General features: G+C 41.0%; 1 protein-coding gene and 1 long non-coding RNA gene across 3 annotated transcripts in view; one reads left to right on the top strand and one right to left on the bottom strand.

Annotated features, from left to right (window-relative positions):
- Nucleotides 1-21,897, bottom strand: part of LOC148186293 (uncharacterized) — a 154,093-nt gene that overhangs the window by 87,365 nt on the left and 44,831 nt on the right. The window lies entirely within an intron of this gene.
- pmp22b (peripheral myelin protein 22b) lies at nucleotides 9-13,886 on the top strand. Of its 2 annotated transcripts, none has more exons than XM_042507764.2 (5): nucleotides 9-193; nucleotides 4,789-4,879; nucleotides 5,114-5,207; nucleotides 9,480-9,620; nucleotides 11,677-13,886. In XM_042507764.2, the coding sequence occupies exons 2-5, from the start codon at nucleotides 4,802-4,804 to the stop codon at nucleotides 11,835-11,837; spliced, it is 474 nt and encodes a 157-aa protein (XP_042363698.1). In that variant the 5' UTR covers nucleotides 9-193; nucleotides 4,789-4,801; the 3' UTR covers nucleotides 11,838-13,886. The 2 variants fall into 2 exon arrangements, with proteins under 2 accessions (XP_042363698.1, XP_042363697.1); XM_042507763.2 differs by lacking the exon at nucleotides 9-193 and adding an exon at nucleotides 3,992-4,152.

Raw genomic sequence — 21,897 nt, 5'->3', positions numbered from 1 at the left:
CACAGTGGACAGCGGCACTTCACATGCTGATGACAGGACACGAGGACTGATCACCTTTGACCGACAGCTGTCAGAGCGACACATACGCAGGGCACAAACGCCCCGTCAAACAGTGACGCACCAGATAGGCCTTCAGTCTGACCTGCAAGGAGCCTCAGCTGGATCCCCCGCCTAAAGCTGAACAATATCTGCTGTGAGTATGAGCCATTTATTCATCACAGCTAATGGATTGTGGATTGAGCCAAGATAAGTGAAATTGCACATAATGCAATCAAGTAAAGGAAAGCCTGTCACATTGTTTTAAAATCAACAAGAGTGGAGTGTAATTTCATCAAGGGCGAGTGCCCATCTTTGTCTTTTTGCTACATTATCTCTAACGCTTCTTCGTTTTACAGATCTTGCGGGAATTAATTCGGTAGAAACAAAAACATCACTTGTGATCATCTGTTTTAACACTCTTCTCTGCGTTGGTATGTGGATGGAGTTACTGTAACTCAACCACTCTCCAGATTCTACCCCTTGGCCGAGGTCCTATCTGTGGTTTTGGTATGCACTCTCACTGTCCGCCGCGCTAATGTGAAGATGCCATTTTAACGACGGAGGTGAAATGCTAGACGCCGTTCCAGATGTAACATTATTCAGTATCAGCCTGAATGTTTGTTATGCGGAGAGTTTGGCTCCAACCCCGGCTACACAAACGCAGTAAAGTTAACACTCCCATGTCCACTCAGCCCACTGATTGTCAGTCTATACAAACATTGACATATAAGGGATGGGGATGGGGAGCGCGTCAATAGCTACGCCACACTTTTAACAAGAGCTCTCCTCTTCAAGTCACTGTAAAATTTACCGCTCATGTGATCAGGGTTCTGATCATCATCAGACCTCATGATTCAGTAAACATCAGAGCTACGCAAATGTAAATATCAGCCACAAACAGAACAATCATGTCAGACAAAGAGGCACTTCTACGCAGCTCGGGCTCACAGCGCTGCAAAGCTCTCACTCAGCAGCACTTCATGGCTGTGATCTGGTCTTGTAACTGTCCCTTTCATGTGTGCATGTTGACATGAGCCCTGCAGAAAGGCCTCTGTTTTCATTGGAGTGTGAGAAACACATGCAGAGGACGTCCAGGAAGTGTGAGCTAAGTGAGTGGAGAATAAAGAGTGGATGTTGACAGGGGTTATCTGAGGTCGGGCAGCTCCTATAAGCTCTTCTACCAGCCAGCTAATGCAAAGAAAGCATGTTTCATAATGTGCTGCTCGTCGAGCAGCAAGCAAAATCAGCGTTTGACATCTTGCAGAAGTCAAAAGGATAGTTCGTTTTTTTTTAGTGGAGTTGTATGGAGTACTTATCCATAAAGCGTTTATTACAAAGAGTATATGTCAGTCGGCATGCCCCCAATTTGAAGAAGCAGTCTTAAGTCTGACAAGGAAGCTAAGAAGTGTACTGCTGTGGATGGGAGCCATATACAAAACAAATTTTAGCCACCTAAAAAAAAGTCCCACTTAAAAAAAACAATACCAGTTGACGTGTATTATATATTTAGCATAATTACACTGTTTTACCTCAATGTTGGATAGTCATTTTGAGCTGGAAAATTCAGCTGTTATATCGCTCTCTTCTAAGCCAGACTCCATTGAGAAAAACAGTCATTTTAGCACGCTAAACACTGGAAATGCTGGTCTACCTCTGCCTCGATCTGTTAGTTTATTTGTCAAATTGGGTGTCTTTGGTGTTAGCTAAGATTCACCAAAGTCATTCAATAACACAAAAAAATTAAATGATCGAAGCAGCAGTAGACGAGCTCTGGTGTTCAATTAGCTAAAATTTCTGTTTTTCTAAATGGAGTCTGGTTGCTTTGACATAGATGGAAAACCAAAACTGTTAACAGCTTTCCTGTTGAATCAGATTGTCTGACAGAAGGCAAAACAGTGAAAGGCTGGTGGCTAGAATATGTTTTGTTGATGACCTCCATCCATCACTCAAACCTGTTTCTCCAAACTGAATGTAATGGCTGTAATGTTCAACCCTGATTATGGATAAGCACCTAATGCAACTTACCCTAACTATCCCTTTAAGGAGTATAAACTTGATGATTTGTGAACATAATATATCCAGTGTTATCAGAAAACTATGAAATCAATCCACCAAGCTAAATTATCACTGACAGCTGGTTGATCTTGTCTCTCTTAATAACCGTGCAGAAGAAGAGCCAGAGGGAGGAAGAGATAAGGAAGTCGATTCATACTTCCAAATATTTACACTTTTGACCGCTCCCTCTGTTCCCTCCTGGAATTCCATTCATTGCAACACCCATCTTTATAGGACTAACCTCCTCTACATACAATACACATTTACAACAGTACAACAGGGGGCTGCAATCCCTTGTCAGGGTGGAACGCCATCTCACTCCGGCTGAAAATGAGTCACGTCAAACAGAGGAGAGCCCCAGATGCTATCGCTCTCTCTGGTGGTGTGCCGGCTATACCCATGCACACTTTCACACATACTGTGAATCATGAGGCTGACTACATGATGACCAGAGGGAAAAGACCAACACTACACCACTGTTTCTGTTTGTAGTTGTCAAGGCAACGAAAGGATGACTTTACAGGGAAATATAACATTTTGGAAAAAGTCCAAAATACCTTTCTTGTAGTCTCATCTATGCTCATATAGCAACTTAAAAAAAACCCAAAGGTTTACACATAAAATTGAAACAACAATGACCAAAAAGAGTCTGAAATAAACTTAAATTTTTTAATTTAGTCTTTTAATTTTTAAAGACTAGAAAATTACTACAATAAAACAATAAAATATTTTAAAAAAATGATAAATATAAGTCTAGGGGGAAAACACATTCAAAAAAAGTACAAAAAACAGTGATTGGAAATAAAAAATAAGAGCTTAACATAAAACAAAAAAAATCTACTATACTATAGACATAAATACAATCTTATTCATTAAAGACCTGACCAAGATATCTTGATAAGCTAAAACTGCCAGTTATCAAATGTGGAAGTACTCTCTAAGCTTTCTGAATTGCTATATTTTAGAGGGAAAACAACAGTAGTCCCATCTGCCAAAAGACTAAACATGGTATCAATGAACTCATAGCAGGCTGAGATTTAAAAAAAACCCACATATTTGAAGTATACAAAATTATATGGAAGGCATTTCATAAACACAGTGTGCCTTTTTCTTATTTTTTTTGTTTAAAAAAAATCTGTCTTTGACTATCCATAAAAGTGGAATTTTTCAAGGGATCTAAACACGTCAAAGTTTTACTATTAGATACTTGCCCAAAGTATGTATATATCAAATTGCAAAAGACTTTATACCAATCAGAACAATTTTTGTGTCATTTCCTCTTATCATACTAAATTGCCAAAAGTAAATGACATAGATGAGTTAAAAAAGTTGGAAAAATCTTTTCTGAAATATATGGGTTAAAATCAAGTTGTGTAAATTGCTTTGCAACTCCAAATTTTGTTAAATATATAACCCAAATGTTGTTATTTAATAATATATACTGTATATCTGTTATAAAATAGCATTTAAAATGAACATATCTGTTATAAAATAGCATTTAAAATGAACATATCTGTTATAAAATATCATCTAAAATGTATTTCGACTATACTCTTACTTTATATACATATATGCAAATTCTATCTTGACTGAGCAAGCAACATCAACAAAAACAAAATACACAGTGCAGTGTAACTTGTAACAACAGCAATTTAAGTTGGAAACAGTGTCAGAGAGAAGAATATAAAAAAACCCTCGAAAGCGGATCGCTGAATTTAGTTACCACGACAGCCAAACAATGATCACACAGCTCACTACACATACAGCAAGTCAGTAACTAAGGCAACCCATGCGCTATTACGCACGGCGCATCTATATTGGGAACCCTGGCCGCGGACCAGAGGGTCACTCCATGACGCAGCGACGCACGCAGGGCGTTGTTCTTCCATAATGAGACACTTTATAACAGAACGTCAGCCCCTGGCATCAATCTAGTCTAAGAGCGCCTTTTAGGACTGAGGGACTACCGCTGCTGGACTCTTTTGGGGAAACACTTGCTTTCTTGCGAGCCTGAATCTGTTTTTTTGTGTGTGTGGAAATACCAGCTCACTGATCTAAGTAAGTGGACTTTGGTCTTTTTAAAACTTCCTTATGTTCAGCTGCGCTCTGAGTGGACGATTAAAGGAGGAAACGCGCTTTTCGCTGGGATACCCGCCGCTACATTGCGCACACAGACAGGAGGACAGAGCTGTCATCTCAAACATTATTTGGCCGTTATTTTATTATATAAATACATCTAAATTAGACGGGATTTTACTTTGATAACTTCTTTTAAGTCGCTTTTAAGTGGTTTTGAAATCATGTAGAGATCCGCGCGCATTATTGAAATCATTTCCATTTTGTTGATGACACACGCCGGCATTTTAAAGCCATCTTAAAGGAGCGGAGTCAAGTTTATCGGGCACATTTGATTCTAACAAAGTAAATGAAAAGATACACCTAGCGCTTGAAGTCAGGTTCATCCTGTCGTCAAATATGCTGTACATGTAAATCAAATTTTCCTGCATGCAAATATTAACAACGACTTTCTCCTAAATGCGATCCTATTGTTATGTACACGTAAAGGTGGTGGACCCTGCCATCCGATGAAGTTTCTATCCGTGTTGCTGCAGCGACACACCCATGTCCCACTAACTTCTCTCTCTCACACACACACACTGATAGACACTGTCTCCTCTTCTCATTAATGCCCAGATCGCCTGCAAAGATGCTGCTCCTACTACTGGGAATCATCCTCCTGCACCTCGCTGCTCTGGTTCTCCTGTTCGTTTCTACGATTGTCAGCGTAAGTGGTTTATTTTTTTTTTTCTGTTTGTGTTTTTCTTTATTCAGATGTAATTTTAATTATTAAATGCATTTTTAAAAAATCACTACTGAAGCTTAAAGGCATCTTAACCATGTATAATTTGACTTCATAGTTGTGCTTTAGGAATTATTACCATAAATATTCATGTGAAACTTTTCCTCTTATTCATTTTCTTTACAAATTACTGACCAAGTTGTGTGTTGTTGACACCAGGTGTGGACGTCAACTGAAACTGGCACCTCAGACCTCTGGTTAAACTGCTCAACTGTCAATGGAGGATCCCACTGTGACCCTGCAAACACTGGAGGTCAGACTTCTCCGTGACATTTTACTATTTTCCCTTAATATGTAGCACTAAACTACAATTTAAATCATCCGCAGTGACATTAATGGTGGTTTGAACTTTGCAATATGACTTGCTGAAATGCAACATTCACTGTGTTGATGATGTGGGTGTGTCGCGGCCTCCTCTGGGACTCTGGTGCCATCTAGGGCAGAGAATGTGGCGGTGCTGTTTTTTAAGTGCCAGCTGATAGGCTGCCGCTGTATAAATAGTCATGGTGTGATGTCCATATTCAGGTCCCGTGTTGGGAGTACCATAGTGACAGGAGTTTGGTAGTTGTGGAGGATCAGGGTGGGGCTGTGGGGAGTATTTAAAGTTTTAGATCTATGTGTGTGCATGCCTGTGACAGTGTTTGGATGCAGGGAGACCTTGGACCACCTCATAGCAGAAAACATGGCATGCTGATGGCGGGTCACGCCCAGTGTCAGATCAGAGTGTCCAGTGTTAGTTTGCAGGGATCATTGGGACAATTTAAGGCAGCAGCTGCAGCATTACAGATTAATTTAGACAGACCTCAAGTTTAAAATAAATAAGCTAAAGAGGGGTATAAATTCTGCTGTTTTTCAAGATCTTACAACATTTCCACTGTCCTAAAATGAGTTATTTAGCAATGAATTCATGTGAGATCACTATTGGGCAGCTGTATGTTTTGCTCCTAAATGTGCTGCCACAGTGGTGCAGCCTGCATCTGGGTGATGTCATTTGTCTAGAATGAGCCGTGCTCAGCCAGTGTGTGTTTTGTCAGGAGGCAGCAGCGCCTGCACACTCTGCCAGGTAGCTACATGGCGCGGCCAGTTTGTTTGACTTTGTTTTCATTAGTGCACTGACGCACCGTGTTTATTTAAGAAGGCGCGTGTGCCCGCGGTCTGTGCTCTGGCTTTGGGGAGATGGAAGATAGTGAACTTTTTTTTTTCACGTGGGCGCCAAGCTTGCGTTCAGTGGAGCTTTCTGAAGTTTTGCTGAGCAATCAAGTTCCTTCTGAAGTGAATCATAAACAGACATCTGTCATAGTTATTTTTAGGGCATTTCTGAAACTTCTGAGTTTCCTCTTGTCGTTTCCGTGGTTGCAATAACATTGGCTGGGTTTAGTTTTGATGACGCCCCAGTGAGAGATACTCATGTCATAGTTATCACATGCTGAGCTTGATTTAAATGGCACATCCATGCAGCCAGGAAAATTACTTCATAGAATTTACTCGCTCTAAAATTAGCCAAAGAAGAAGAATGTCTTGTGCTAACACAGACCTACAAAACATAAACATTAGGGGTGGGGTAAAAAATCGATACAGTATTGCAATGTTTTTGTGAGGCAATATTGTATTGTTACACGGGTGTCAAATATCTTTTTTCTGATATAAATTATTAATATTACAAATACAAATTAAACTGTGGTTAAACAGTGAGATGAACAGTCTGATCATTTTATCTAATGACATAATGCAGCTGCTGACAAAGTTTTCCCATGAGGGCATAATTGGCAGCTGAAAAAAGGTAATAAATTGCAATATATTTTATCAAAATACTCAGCATGTCACAACACTTTGAAAATCACAAAAAATATTTTATTGTGACTTATGTAACTTAAACAGAAGCCCAATAAACATCAGCTCTTTCTACACAGATATTACACTATAGGGCCAATAAAAACTCCCTTCTTTAATCCACCTTTGCACTTTTACACAGAATCAAACAACGGTGGCATCACGCCGCTGCATTGTGTGATTTTAGATAGCATGCCGGCATTGCAGAATCAAAAGAGGCGTGACTAACACAACAGCCTTGGCCTTTTGAAATATAACTCGTCGGTGGTCCCCTCTAAACAACAGCATCAACGGCATAACATGTCAATAACAAACGTTTACCATCCCTGTTTTATGGCGCCTGATCTCTTCTTCTTCTCAGAGGCTAAGGAGCTCTCAAATCTCATTGTTTTCCCAATAAGAGAAAATTTCTTCTTTTTTGAGTTGGCTGCTAACTGCTACAAGCTGCTTATCTCCTGGGGTGGGTCGCACGCATATCACATGTTCAAAACGTTACAACCATTTACTATTCTAGCAGGTTACCAAAGGTTTAACTTGTACTTGTACAACCGTTTCAGAAAACATAGGTTTCCTGATATAAAGGTATTACAAAATGATGATTATGATTATTATTAGTAGTAGTAGTAGTCGTAGTAGTAGAAGAAATAGTAGTAGAAGTAATGACCCTTAAAGAAATGGAAAAAAGAGGAGATTCCTTGTTCAAACAAATGTTTTGTTTCTATAATTGAAACTAAAAGCCACATTTTAATGGATTGATTTGTGAAAAAAACAATCTCCCTTTAAAAAAAAAAGTAAAATAAAGGTGTACTGTATTGTAAATAAGTGAATGGATTTGGTACGTTAACCTTAAACTTTTATATCAGGGTATACCTTGAGACTGGTATACTCCTGCAACTCTATTGCCATCTGTGTATCGATATGGTATTGCAATGCTATGCTGTAACCCCCACCACCACCACCACCCCTAGAAATTACTTGCACTAAAATTAGCTATTGAGAAAAAATTTCTTAGGCTCACACAAACAAAACATAAACATTTTTTTTTGTGGTGCACTACTCTGCAGCACAATGGGGTGTAAGACCTAAGAATAGAAAGCAGAAAGCATCAACAGTTAGTTTCCTGTTTGGTATTCCAACGAAAAGCTCGACTAGCTGCATTGTAATACCATAATAATAAACCAAGGCATTCAAGTGAATTTCTGAATATGAGTCATACTTGCTTATCTGTGATATTGTAAGCCTTGAGCCGCGCCCTCATAGCTAGGAAATGCCTCATATCGTTTCCTACAACTGGTCAGCGAAGGAAGGAAGGAGGACAAGATGTCTGTTTATCAGGAAGCAGTGATGTATTGTCTGTATTTATAGGGGAGCACTATTCATAGGGCAGGGGATGGAACATTTCACCCATTTCTCACAGTGTTATCACATAGTATTATGTAACATCTGACAACAGGATCATTATTATGGAGTCTAATTGTTGCTCTGGTGTGGAACTGTGCTGGAGATTTGCAAGGTGTCGTGTTTCCTCTCATATCACATCGACCCAAGGCAATAATTATCAGGACATACTGAAGGGCTGTTATTGTAGGTAACCTGACTCCATATTGGTAAGCCTGTGCATGGTAGAAGATGCTGTTACCCTTTAAATCTATAACAGAGTTGTGTTTCTCCACAGAAAATGCATGATTCTTTGATAATGTCCAAAGATAGAAGAGTAATAAATATGCAGGGTGATGAAGTATTTTCATCTTGGCCAACTGTTAAATTGTGGTCAGTCAAAGTCATAACACAAAGTAAGCTGTCTTATTACTTACTGTAATCATCCTTTTTGATGCAAGGGCCATAATAAATTATGCATTGTCTTTTTTTCCATGGTGTAAGTGCCCCCCATCAAACCACAACATATCATTCATTAACATAATGCAAGAGAATCAATAAAGCACAGATGCTTGAGAACACTGCATCAGAGATTTAAATGTCAGAGTTCAGCATTGGCGTGCACACAAATGGCGCCATAATAAATTTTTTTATGGGCTTGTTTGGAATATTTGCTGGGATAGGACTTGTGCAGCGGCTGCCAATGCTCAAGCAGACTGAGGTGGCTGAGTACCTGGCGACATGGCTGCATTTTATGGCACCAAAACGCGACAGTAACAGCAGACGGGTGCTCAAGAAATTTGAGAGGCTTAGGAGGCAGCATGGATAACACTCGGACAAGAAATAGACCCTGCTTGGAAGCCCTGGGATTCCTGGCATGGTGGCACGAATGAAGCACAGACACAAACACACAGCCACGCACTAGCACGGATAGATGGTCTTCCCTGTCAATGCAGGTGTCTAATGGGTTAATGGGCTTCTAGCGTCCTGGCCTTGGAAGACTAGCAGTAACGATCGATGTGGTACATTTAGTCATAGTTCCTGCTGTTAGGGGGCGCACAGAGCTTTTAGGAACAAGATACCTCAGTTTCATTATTATAGATCCATTACAGATTCCCAGAAGTAAACATGTTCTCTGACGGAGGATGCTCAAATTCTGCCGAGACAAACCAGCAGTCTTTGACATTTTTAAAACATTTTTTTAGTCTCTTGACACTCTTCTGCTCTCATCAAGCCAATTCTATACATAAATTATGCTTTGGTTAACGACGACTGTGGGTAACTGAAGACCTCCTTCTCTCTTCTCCCCCCTCTACAGAGTGGATTCAGGCAGTCCAGGCTCTCATGATCCTATCCATCATCTTCAGCTGCCTGTCCCTGTTCCTCTTCTTCTGCCAGCTCTTCACCTTGCAGAAGGGCGGACGCTTCTTCCTCACTGGAACCTTCCAGATCCTTGCCAGTGAGTTCAAGCCTCCTTTCACACTTCCTCACAAATCCATCAAGATCAAATTGACATTACACTGGTATATTTTTGTCCAGCCCGTTCTCATTCCCAGGTTGTCAAATACCGATGCTTTGTCACACGCCTTGGCATCTAAGAGCGATGCACACGGTACCCTTTAGCATATCTGTGTGATGCACAACTGCAACACTGTGGTTAGTGTTGTGTTAAGATCAGGTAAAAAAGAGTATGTTTGGGGTTAAAGTAACTACATTTGTTTTGCAGCATAACGACGATAATGTAAATACTGCGCAATGATTGTATGTTAATTATTAAATTAACATTAATTAAAACAACAACGACTTGTTATCACACAAGACACAAACTGTGATGTCCTGGGTGAAAATCTCCTGGGTGAAAGGTCGTGTCTGTGTGATATGTAAAAAAAGATCATATTTTGGGTAAAAAATAATTATGCAGTGTAACCTGATGTAAATATTGCATGACGATTGCATGATGATCACACTTCAGTGTTTTGGGTAAAAGTCCATATTTGTGTGACACAGGATAATACAAAAATTATGCAAGGTAATACAACATTAACGCTGCACGATGATCTTTTATAAACTCAGTAAAGTTAAAACAATGTAACCTGACGTAATCACTACACGAAGACCGTGACGTTGCATAAATTTGCGTTAAAACAGCAATGACTTTTGGTTTCACTCAGGACACAAACTGTTGTCTCTGCGGTAAAAATTCTCCTGGGTGACAGAAAAAATGGTCATGGGTTATAATTATGCAGTGTAACATTGTGTTAAAACAACATTGACTTTGGGTTTCACATGGGACACAAACTAGTCTCCTAAGTGACACAAAAAAAGATAATGTTTTTGGCTAAAATATTTATGCAATGTAATGCAAGGTCAATAATGTGAGATGATCCTACATAAATCGCATAACGTGACGTTAAAACAACATTCACTTTTGGTTTCACAGGGGACATGTCTCCTGGGTGAAAGTCAGATTTAGTTTGACCCATTCACCTCCTCTCCTTCTTACTCTTCGTGCACTTTCTTGCTCTTTATGCTACGTCAGTTGCACTTAACATTTAAAATGCCACAAATTGGTCAGTGGAGTAATTTAAAGCCTGATGTGTCGCAAAAAAACCCTAAAGGGTAAAGGTCGATATCACACGCTGAGGGGCGTGACAAAGCGCCACTATTTGACGCCCTGGGAATGAGAACGATCTGCTTCGGCGAGTAGCAACACAAAATGTAAAAAGGGAATTTTACTGGATCTGGTATGACTATGCATTTGTAGTTTTTCTTTGATTGACTGATCAAGCAGATCAGAAGTTGGAAAGACCATTTTTCAGCATTTGTGCTTGACAAACATCCACTTGACAATCAGCTAAATGACTAATCTCTTCAGCACTACTCTGATTAGCACAGTAACACTTGAGTAGTCTGAAAATACACCACTCTCCACAAATCCTCCTACACAGATAAACCAATAGCAGATGCTCACACTGCATCGACTGTGGCAGAGAATTAAATTAGGAGAGTCTGAGCCAGTTACTAATGGTTTAATGCTTCACTTGTCTATTGTACTTCATGCCCTTTGGCCAGAGAGCAGCTCCACTGCCAGCCCATTGTGTCCTCTCTTGGCAGCCCTTTCCAACATCCTAGGTTTGCTCTCTGTACTGTGCCAGCGCATTGCCTGGCACCCAGGTGCCCACTCAGCCAAACAGGAATGACACCGGGCAAAACGCCAGCCGCGCAAGTTGAAATGTCAGGGAGGCTGGAAGCGCGGGGGTGAGACAAAAACATCATGCCGTGTCAGACAAGGGAGGTGGGCAGAGCAGGAAAGGCTCACGAGGGCTGGCTCGGAGATCAATAAGCATGAAACGCTGTGATCTAGTGTGGAGGGATGCTTTCTGGGAAACACTGACCCCGCTCGCCTCCTCTGCCAGACAGAGTTCAGCCCAGGACAGAGAAACATGATCTGATAATTGAACAAGATGATGGCCAGCATTATCCGGCGCTGACTTTATTTCCCCTCCTCCCTGCAGGTTTGTTCGTGATGAGCGGAGCCATCATCTACACGGTGATGAGTCCGGACTGGGTGGATGATAGATACTCCTTTGGCTACTCCTACATCCTGGCGTGGGTGGCCTTCCCTTTGGCGCTGATCAGCGGACTCATCTATGTCATCTTGAGGAAGCGAGAATGAGCCGTCACTCCATCCCAGTGTTCCCAGTAACCCCCTGCCCAGCTGCGAGTGTCATCAGCCCCCCTCAGAAGTATAAGTTTTGACGTACCAACGGCCCCTGGAGCCACCAGGCCAATCAGATCACAGTGAAGGGGGGGTAATACCAAAAAATCAACAAGCAAACCAACACAAAAACAACCAATACTGTCTCAGTTAAAAGATGTATATAGTATCTATGGTTTAAAACCTATTTATAACACTTTTTACATATATGTACATAGTTGTTGTGTTGCTCTGTCAATGGATGAGCTTTGTTTTAGCTGATTAAGTGCCTCAGTGTTTGTTTGTAATGATGAAATAATTAGATTTTGTTGTGTTTCTTTCTTTTTTTGTTTTGCCAAAGAATTAGCAAAAAAGAAAAAAAGTTTCTTCAAGTATATTAACCAAAGTGCATGTATAGAAATAGAAGGAGCAGAAGTTTCGTTTTTTTTTTTTTTGGATGGGCTTGCTTTATAAAAAGAGTGGTAACATCCATGGACGTAGCATAGCCAAGAAATATAGATTTGGTCCTTTTTTCTATTTTGTGAATTTTCAGTGTTTTTTTTTCTATTTCTTATTTTCAACAAAAGATGGTGCTATGTATTTATCATTCCTATTACTGATAGCAATCTTTACAACACTTTGTTATTGTTTAGAGTCAAACAGCCATTAATTAAAGTGAGAATCAGACAGAGGTACACCTGTACATAACAGTGCCTGACTGCTTCTTTAGGGAACACAGTCTATTTCACATTGCAGTCTGATTTTCTTTTTTTCTTTTTCTTCATCAGCTACTGTAACAGAAGTTTGGGGTGGTGCACTGATGAAATCAAAAGTGGAATGTCAGTATTATTCTGCAAGTTCGTAAAGAGTCGGATTACAGTGAAATTACTTCATATATAAGCTTTATTTCGCTCTAATTGCCTTAATTGTCCTTCATTCTGATGTCCGTGTTCAAGCCAAATTGCCTATTTAGTAGAATAATGAAAATAACACTGTGGGGCATTATAGCCTACGAAAAAAACATTTAACATTACTAGAGAGAAAAATGCCACTGAGTTGAAGCCATATAAGAAGAGGATAGGAAAAACATATTAACTCTTTATGTGAGAAAAAAAGGACAGAGAAGTTTGCAGTGATGATACAAATGTCTGTTTCACATACTTGAAGTTTGACATGCTGCAGTCTCTGCCCACTACAAGTTCTACTGTATAAAAAAAAAAGCTGTTTATGTGTTGCGCATAACAGATGGTGATGACAATCTAGCCTAAAATAAAAACTACTCTCACATTATCTAATACTGTGTATTCCACTGTTACAAGGGACTGGATTCACGCTAACACTTGCATGCAGAGGTTCATTTTCTAAGGTTGTTATCCTGTCTGCCTGTAAACTCTCAAATCTCTGGGCTAAAAAAACTGCCAGTAAATGCGAAAAGACATTAAAATGGAAGCAAATTTAGCGTGGTGTGTGATGCATATGCTTTGAGGTGAATCAAAGATGCCCGAAACTGAAATGCAGCCTGTAAATTCCTGCGTACAGTCGAGCTGAGCAACCTTACAGTATGCCACCACTCTCTGCTAGATCAAATAAGCTGCCTTGTGCATGCAGTTGCAAATGCTACACACACCGGGGCAAAGGCAGTTATTCAAAACACGCAGCTCGTGTTTCAGCGTCAACGGTGCCTCTCATAGCATGAGAAATAAGAGGACTTGGATGTGCTTGCGAACACTGTAAGCAAGGGTCTGTCCTCCACTTGACATCTCCTGTAGCTTTCCAAAACAGAGTGGTAGATTAAAGTATTTAATTCAGAGCTTACACTAGCTAGTCTGCTGTGTTTTTTTTCTTTTCAGCATGATGCTCATCATTGGGTTCAGTTAGAAGAGATGACCTCTAATGACAACTGCCCTGCTATTTTGTGTAAAGCGACAATTGTCTTTGCCATGTTTACACCTAAACTTCCAAAATGCTCTTGATAATACCAAAGCTACTTTGAGTTTAATCATCATTAAAGGATGTTTCTTACCACCACCATGGAGCTTTCATTGTGTCTTTCAGTCACACTACATGTGCACACACCAACAAAAACATGAAAACCACTGACAGGTGAATTGAACAACTTTGATTGTCTCCTTACAATACAATGTTCTGCTGGAAAACCTTGGGTCTTGACATTCTTGTGGATGCCAATAGTCAAAGTTCCCCCTTCATGGCAGCATCAACAGCACTCCCTGATGGCCCTCTAGCAGGACAACGTGCCATGCAACATCTCGAAAGTTGTTCAGGAATGGCTGAAGGAATGTGACAAAGAGCTAGACATCAAACTGGTCACCACATTCCCCAAATCTCAATCCAACTAAGAGTTCGTGGGACATGCTGGTACTCCAGATGCACGGTGGGGCCTCTTTGGATCAGACTTGGCTATGACATTTCGAGACATGTACATGGACCTTTGGGGTGTCTGCCACCAGGGAATTGGCGGTGGTCCCGTAGATTGTTAAGTGGGGTATCTGCACTTTCCACAGATGCTCCTTTAGATTAGGATTTGGGGAATTTGGAGGCAAAGTGGATGCACTGAGGCCTTTTTTCACATTCCTCGGGTCATTCCTGAGTAGTTTTTGCAGTGTGGTGTGTTAGAGCCCAGTCTTATCCAAGGAGGCCCCATCATGGATCGGGGGTACCTCTGGGGTACCAGCATGTCCTACAAGAGCTCAATCGAATTGGGATCCAGAGAATGTGGAGGCCAAATCTCCCTGACTGCAGAGGCCAGCAGGACAACACGCCAAGTCACATCACAAAAACTGTTCAGGAACGGCGGCAGAGTATGGCAATGGGCTTAAGACATCAAGCTGGCCTCCAAATTTCCCAGATTCAAATCTGATGGAGGATTTGTAGGACATGCCAATACCCCAGAGTTACCCCCAGTCCATGGTGGGGCCTCCTTAGATCGGACTTGGCTCTAAAGTATGTAGACATGGACACAGGACCTCTGGGGATGCCCTGTCCTGAGCCCTCTGTCACACTCTTGGGCAGTGAGGGGGTGTAGGTGCTCTGCAACAGCATTTGGGTGGGTAGAGTCTGTCAGCTGGCCTCGACATGAGTGCCATAACCCAAAGTTTCCCAGCAGAATATTGCATTCGAAAAAAAAATTTCAACCTTGTTCACGACACCTGTCAGTGGTTTCAGTGTTTTGGCGGATCAGTGTATGTACATTTCTGATCCATTTTTGGTGAGGCAGCGTGTTTATATAATGAAGCGCTACACAATTTACAGCTTGCACATAAAGACTAACGGTTTGTGAAGATATCTATTCCTTTTAAAGACAACAGTCGGTCCATACCCAGCGCTGAGCTGATGATAGGGAGCTTAATCTCCAGTCATGAAAGAGTACTCTCAGAAGGAGGATTCTTGTTGCAGGCCTGAGAGGTCACAGCCTCCCACTGCCTCCCCCTCCTGACATACTCGCACTGGGTGAAATGGGGACACTGCATTCTGGTCTGCATGTCTGTGTGTGATAATCTGTGTCTGAGAAAGTGTGTAGATCTGTGTGTGTGAATCTAATTTTCCCCTATGTCACAATCATATCTATGTCTAATTTATCTTGATTAAACAAGCACAATTCCACCTATATGATCTTTACATGCTTGTAGGTGGTTTTTCAGGTCCTGTGCAATACCGCCATCTGGTGGATGAATATAGTAACAGCAACACATTTTTTATGTGAGCCTCGGTTAGCAAACACTGCCTCTATGTGGCACAATACAAGCACTACAATTATCCACCATGATAATCTGGATCAAGTGGAAGACTCTCAGTAATGTCTCCCTTGGGCTCAGCTGATCATTTTTTCTTATTAAAATGTGCTAAACCTCATTAATTCTATATATGATCATTAAGCATCGTCTCAGCTTGTTTGTGAGGGTGGATCTTCCATTAGTATGCACTGAAGTGATAGAGAGAGGTGATTTCTCCTACTTGTCTGCTCTCAATTACCCTTCAGTCAGTCTAATGAATGCTCCTCCTCCGGAGCCATTATGAAGGCTTTTATGGCACAACACATCATTAAAGAAAAAAGCGGAAGATGAATTAGTCTTCTACATTTGATAAATTGTTTGATAAATTCAGATAAAGCAAGATAATATCACAGGGTTTTTGTATAGAATGGGGTACGGGACGAGGGTCAAACTGTGGTACAAACACATCTTTTAACCTTGATCTGTAGGTTTTCGTCAAAGCTGGGGTTCGCTTACAAACAATTAAAAACATTCAGATCTGGAGGACGTACAGAAAAAGTCTACACCTGCTGAGCTAATCAGCAGCTCCAGAGAAACCCCAAGAGTTAGTTCAGACCAGATAAGTTAAAATTAAATAAAGATATTGGTGCCAAATTAAAGGAAAATACAGCATAATGTTTTAGGAACAGCATGCCTCTCTATAGCCTCAGTGCTATTCAGCATATACTTTATCTTACATGTTTCTGGAATAAAAGGGACGACCCTCATTTTTTCACTATATATTAACTAATTTGATGTTTTAATGATGGTGGTTAAGAGCAAAATCTAAAACAAAACCTCCCATAGGTGTTAATTTGGGTTAAGATCTAAGATGCATCAGTTCAGTGACCCCTCGTGCCCTGTGTGGAAGAATCTGCACATTATATGTTTATTCTTTCATTTATTCAGAAATGTTCCTTTAGTATGTCATCCGTTTCTAGTTTGTTTTTTAAACCTAAATATTGATCTTACTCTGCTTGAATCAGAAATAAATATATAAAAAAAAAAAGTGAAATATAGCTGCAAGCGGTAATACTGGGGTTCAAGCCAGTGTCGATCAATACAGGTTCAACGCTGCAAAAAATCAAGACCTTTGCCAGTTTACGACACCTGCATTAAAGATAAGATTAAGTATATTTCAAGTACTTATGTGGAAATGTCCTGGACGTTTTGTGATGATTGGCCCAATGGTTGTGGTGACAGGTCTATTTATGTGCTGAGCGACGCCGCTTTTGAGGTTCATTGATCAATATCTTCAAAACCTTTGAGACACCAAAAAGCTTTTGCTAAATTTTGATATGCTTGGCCCAAGAATGTTCCACAGAAAATCTGGCAGTTTAGGAGATGATGTCAAAAATATTTTTCTAAAAATTGTGGGTGGGCTTTAATGGTTGTTGAGGCTTTATTGTGGAACACACTGAGCTAAACTTGTCTGCTAAATGTCAAGTCAGCTGGACTTAGAGTGTGAGGGGAACTGGCTTTCCAAAATTGTGGTTTTGGGCCCTGGGCCCTTAAGCCTCATCAAGCAGATTGGACTCATGTTTGTTAAGAAGCATTTGGTCTGATCGTTGGTGAAAATCTAATGTGTCTATTTAAATGGGAACAAAAACAAAAGGTTTTCAGCAATTCAGGCTTAAACAAGGTTGGAAATTGGCATCAGCCACCAGCCAAATGCTGGTAAAGACTGCAAGCGTCTGCTAGATCTGCTTCACTCTCCAGCTACTAAACAATGGTAATCTATTTAGTGGCGGGTAGATTTTGGAATCCGCCAGCCACAGTGGCAAATGGACAAAAGAGTAAATTTCAAACCCTGAGTTTGAACCACTAAAGGCAAGTATAATGCATGAAAGCAGGATATAACTGACTGGAGCTGACGCGAAAACTCACTCCTGTCTCTCTAATCTGCATACCTCTTCTTTAAAATCTAGACATGTCTCACTAAGTGAACCTTTGCGTAAATTAACATTCATACTCACAAACACAGTGACTATAAATGTGTGTTGGGACAAAGCAGACAGACACCAGACAAATTCATCACGTCATCCTGAACCACCACCAGTCAGTCTGGAAAGAATCGCCCAGTCGCCGTCGCATTATAGTGATGATGACAGATAAACATCCTGTCACAGCTCGCCATTTGATTGAAGCACCGCCTGTTTTTTCGGCACCTCAGTAAACATCATAAACTCCTGGCTTCAGATGCAGTCTCCTCAAGCTGCATACGGTTTAATTGTCATTTGGTAGGTGCAAAAAGAGTGACATAAAGAGAAGAAATCACAAAATCAGTGTGTCTATCAAGTATTGACTGATATGCATTATTACCTCAGAGCTTAATCGGTGTCTGGGGGCTCCACACATCATTGTTTTGCCATCAGAGGGTCAAGGACAAGCTTTTAAAACAATCGCTTTTCCCATTAATGCCTTAAAAACTCCCCCTGTCTTGTCCCATCCCACCCAATGTCACCGTCACCTCCTGCACCCCCTTTTTTTCAGTCCGAGCCTACTGGGAGATAATATTTTCTAATTTCTGGAACACATTGAGGGGGGTGCAAACAGAAGGTCCACCTTAATCTATCACAGCTCCACCAAGGGGTGCAGGGGTGCGCGGTGACAGGCACAAAATCGCAGAGCCGGTGGGGAGGAGGGCAACAGACGCAATTAAGGCTCATGAAATGCAAATGCCGCTTTACGCGAGGGGTTGGGGCTGGGGAAAAACGTCTCCGTCTCTCCTGGTCGTGCTGCCATCTGCTTGCCATCACCACCAGTGGAAGAACCTCTGGGTCTTGGTAATTTGTAGCTTTAATAATTTTCTCCCTCAGCTGGAGAAGAAAGAGGGAGATGGGGATGAAGGGAGCAAGAGGACGTGCAGCTGGCTAAGATTAGATTTAGATTAGCTGGTCAGATCACACGGAGATCTGACCTCTTACACTTTAGCGCAGGCATAAACACACTAGCATGTTCACACGCAAGCATGCGTCACATGTGCAGCCCCGCTCTCGCTTCCACCAGTACTTGCCTACATCCCATCAAAGTTGACCCTGATCCGAGGTGTACTTCTGGTCGAGCGGGTCCATAAATCCCAGAGGATGTCTGGAGGTTATTTCGGAACATGATCCTTGGCCGCTGGGGGCCGGGCCGCAACCCCATGAGCAATTCTGGGTCCTAACTTTCCCTGGAGCGCAGTTCGTGAGGTCAAAGTGGACACAGTGTGTTTTTTTTTTCTTTTTCCCTGATGACACATCCATTCATTTGTCATGTGCAAAAGAACAGCCGTTTTGAGCCTACACACACTTGCTAACACCCACCATACCAACCGATTTCCAAGGTCAATACCGGGCCAAGGTCAGCGCCACACATACCCGACCCCTGACCCTGCGGGCGTCCATCACGCTCAGGAAATAAAGCCAAGATTGGCAGCTGATGTACTCACGGACTAAATCAACTTCAGCCTGTGCCATACATCAAAATCACTTCCACCGACATGCACTCGCACTGAGCGCCTAATCATTTTATGCTATGAAAGAGCAGAGAAGATGGACGGGAGCTTTGTGGTGGATTTAGCGCAGGCAGTGGAGTGGAAGTGCGTCTCTCCGTCTTTAAATGTGGTTTAACATCAGCGAGTGCACCTTCAGCAGCTGGGGAACATCGGTTAACATACGACTGCCAACAAAATGGCTCCTTTTCTGCCTCATGAAACTGAAGCAGCACTTGTAACACTTTGACGAGACACAAATATTTGAGACTGGAGGTTTTCTTCAGAGATCAGCACCTACATTTACATGCATTCCAATATTCTACTTTTATTCCCAATGACACAATAGTCTGAATTTAATACAGGTTTAGTAAACAGCATATTTTGTCCCTGTCTTCCTGTCCGGGGTTTTCGGTTTACGACAGAATTTGTGTAAAAATAAATGAATTAAAACCTGAGCTGACGATAATAGAAGTCATCAGCATGCATGCTATTGTCAAGCCTACAGTATAGGTTTGAGCAATATGATAAACTATCCCAACACTGTAGCAAGAAACTAGTTGTTTTAACTTAACCCTTTGAAACCGTAGTTTGATTTCTTTGAGTAAAAAAGAAGAAAAGGCAATGACCAACTTGGCAAGAAATGTCCCACAAATTGCAATAAATTAGTAAAAGGTGACCTGAAAATTAGTTTTAAAAAACAGGCGAGGTTATTAGAAAATTATCCCCACGCAGAAAAAAAAAAAATCCATAAAACTAGACTCATAAATATTATATTATATTATATTTAACATTATGTTACAGAAAAAAATGCATATACATATTTTGGAACAAGCTACTTGAGGTGTTCCACTTTTCCGTATTTTGACGTGATGTCAGATGTTAGGGCACGTCAATCAGAGTATGCATGGCTGCATGTAAACCAGAATATTAGTGGAATATAGCTACGTATGTTAACAGCTTACAAGGAACATTGTCTTTTTCAGAATAAGGGCAAATTTAAATTTAATCACTGTTTTTGACAGCACAACATCTGCAGCATAAACACACCCAGTATGGATCATATGTGTTGTTGCATAAATGACCAGCACGATGGCCTCCTGCCACACAACACAGTCAAAGCATGTGCCTGCTCTGGATTTTCATTTCAATGAAACCCGCTCTGGAAGGGGCGCGACAGGAATCTCTCAGCTCTATATGGAGCAAATAACACAGGCAGTGTGACTTTGTGCATGGTGTGAGTATTAAATGCTATAATTACGATGGCATGGTAAGTGGTTGCAAGTGGTAAATGGTTGCAAAACTGCAAGAAAGTTTCAGGGCTGGCATCAGGCTGCTGCGTTTAATCTCTGCAGACAGACGGATAGACAGAGACACGCAGATGGCTCTCATGAGGTCCAGTAAAGCTTCATACTGGTCGGATGGACGGCAGTAAAAGCTCTCTGAATGGTGTCGATGAAGCCTCATAAATTCCCCGGGCAATAACGGGGCCTCCTATGGGAATGGGGCACACAGCAGCCAAGTAATTTGGAGCTGTGCTGCATTTAAAACTTTGAGAGCCCCATTCATGGGGGGGTTATTATTTTATTTTACAATCTATTCATTCCACAATACTATAGTGCACATGCACACATACATGCACGTGCACACACACACACAAAAAGACTCTAACAAGTGTTTGTACACAATAGGATGTCAGGGATTAACCGTTAATCAGTTAACTGTAGAAATATTTTTGACGGTTTATGCATGTCAGTCTATAGGTTTTAGCAGAGGTGTGATGTAACAAAGTAATAATACTTCATTAGAGTAATTAATGGGAGTACCTGAAGCCTACTTTACTTTAGTTTTTATATTTCTGTGAACTTTCACTTTTACTCTGCTACATTTCCCCTAAGCATCTTAGCTACTTACTGCAACATAGGAAAGGGAGGGAGGGCGGGAGGAGGGAAAAAGTAGACGGACGAAGGATTTAAAACTGGATTTGTTTTTCTTCAAATGTAAAGTGTGCTCTTTTTAAAGGTGGTCTATGTGAGATGTAAGCACCTAACATAATGATTTGTAATTCTCAAAAAAAATGTGACTGCTGGCTTTTTTGTCACCAGCATTTAGTCATTTACTGGTACGATATCTGTACTTTTACAGTATAGGTTAGAAGTACAGGTTTCAGGTACATCAACCACAACTGGATCTTTATCTATTACAAGAAATGCTCAAAAATTCTCAAAACATCCTGAAGTCCTGGAAACGTCTTAAAGTCCTAGAAACATGTATGGGGCTGCTGTGACTGACCCCTGGTCTCCTGTCATTTTGCAAAAGTGGACCCTAAACAAAGCAAGCTGAGTATCTCTGATGTAGTGTCTTGTCATGCAGTTGAGAGTATTTCAGCAGCCTCTCTAGCTAAGAAAAACAGCTAAAATTATACTAAAATTGTACATAATAACACTTTGCATCCTGTTTTCGAAGCGTTTGCTTCAGTGCCAAGCATGAGCTTTGCTGCCACTATCTGGACATTGTCTGTGTGAAATCTCTTCTTTCTTCTGCAGTGACAAAACTGACTCAGCCACCAACACAAAGCATGTCCTCAAGCTCTTAAAGGACACCCTGAGATGAATACCCAAATGATTTATTTACAGCTCTGAAAGGCACATATGCAGCTCCTAATTATGATATCACTTTCCTTTTGAATAATTGAGCTGAAAAGGCTCCAAAAAAGAAAAAAAAATCTTTCTGTCCTTAGAAACACAGAGATTCAGACCTAAAGGCTAATGAAACTGTGATTAGTAAACCTAATTAG

This window comes from Plectropomus leopardus, chromosome 19 (assembly GCF_026936395.1).
Source record: "Plectropomus leopardus strain MGB_pleo_1.0 chromosome 19, ASM2693639v1, whole genome shotgun sequence".
Classification (NCBI taxonomy): Eukaryota; Metazoa; Chordata; class Actinopteri; order Perciformes; family Serranidae; genus Plectropomus; species Plectropomus leopardus.
The sequence above is the reverse complement of the archived record's forward strand: the minus strand, read 5'-3'. Positions and strand labels throughout refer to the sequence as shown.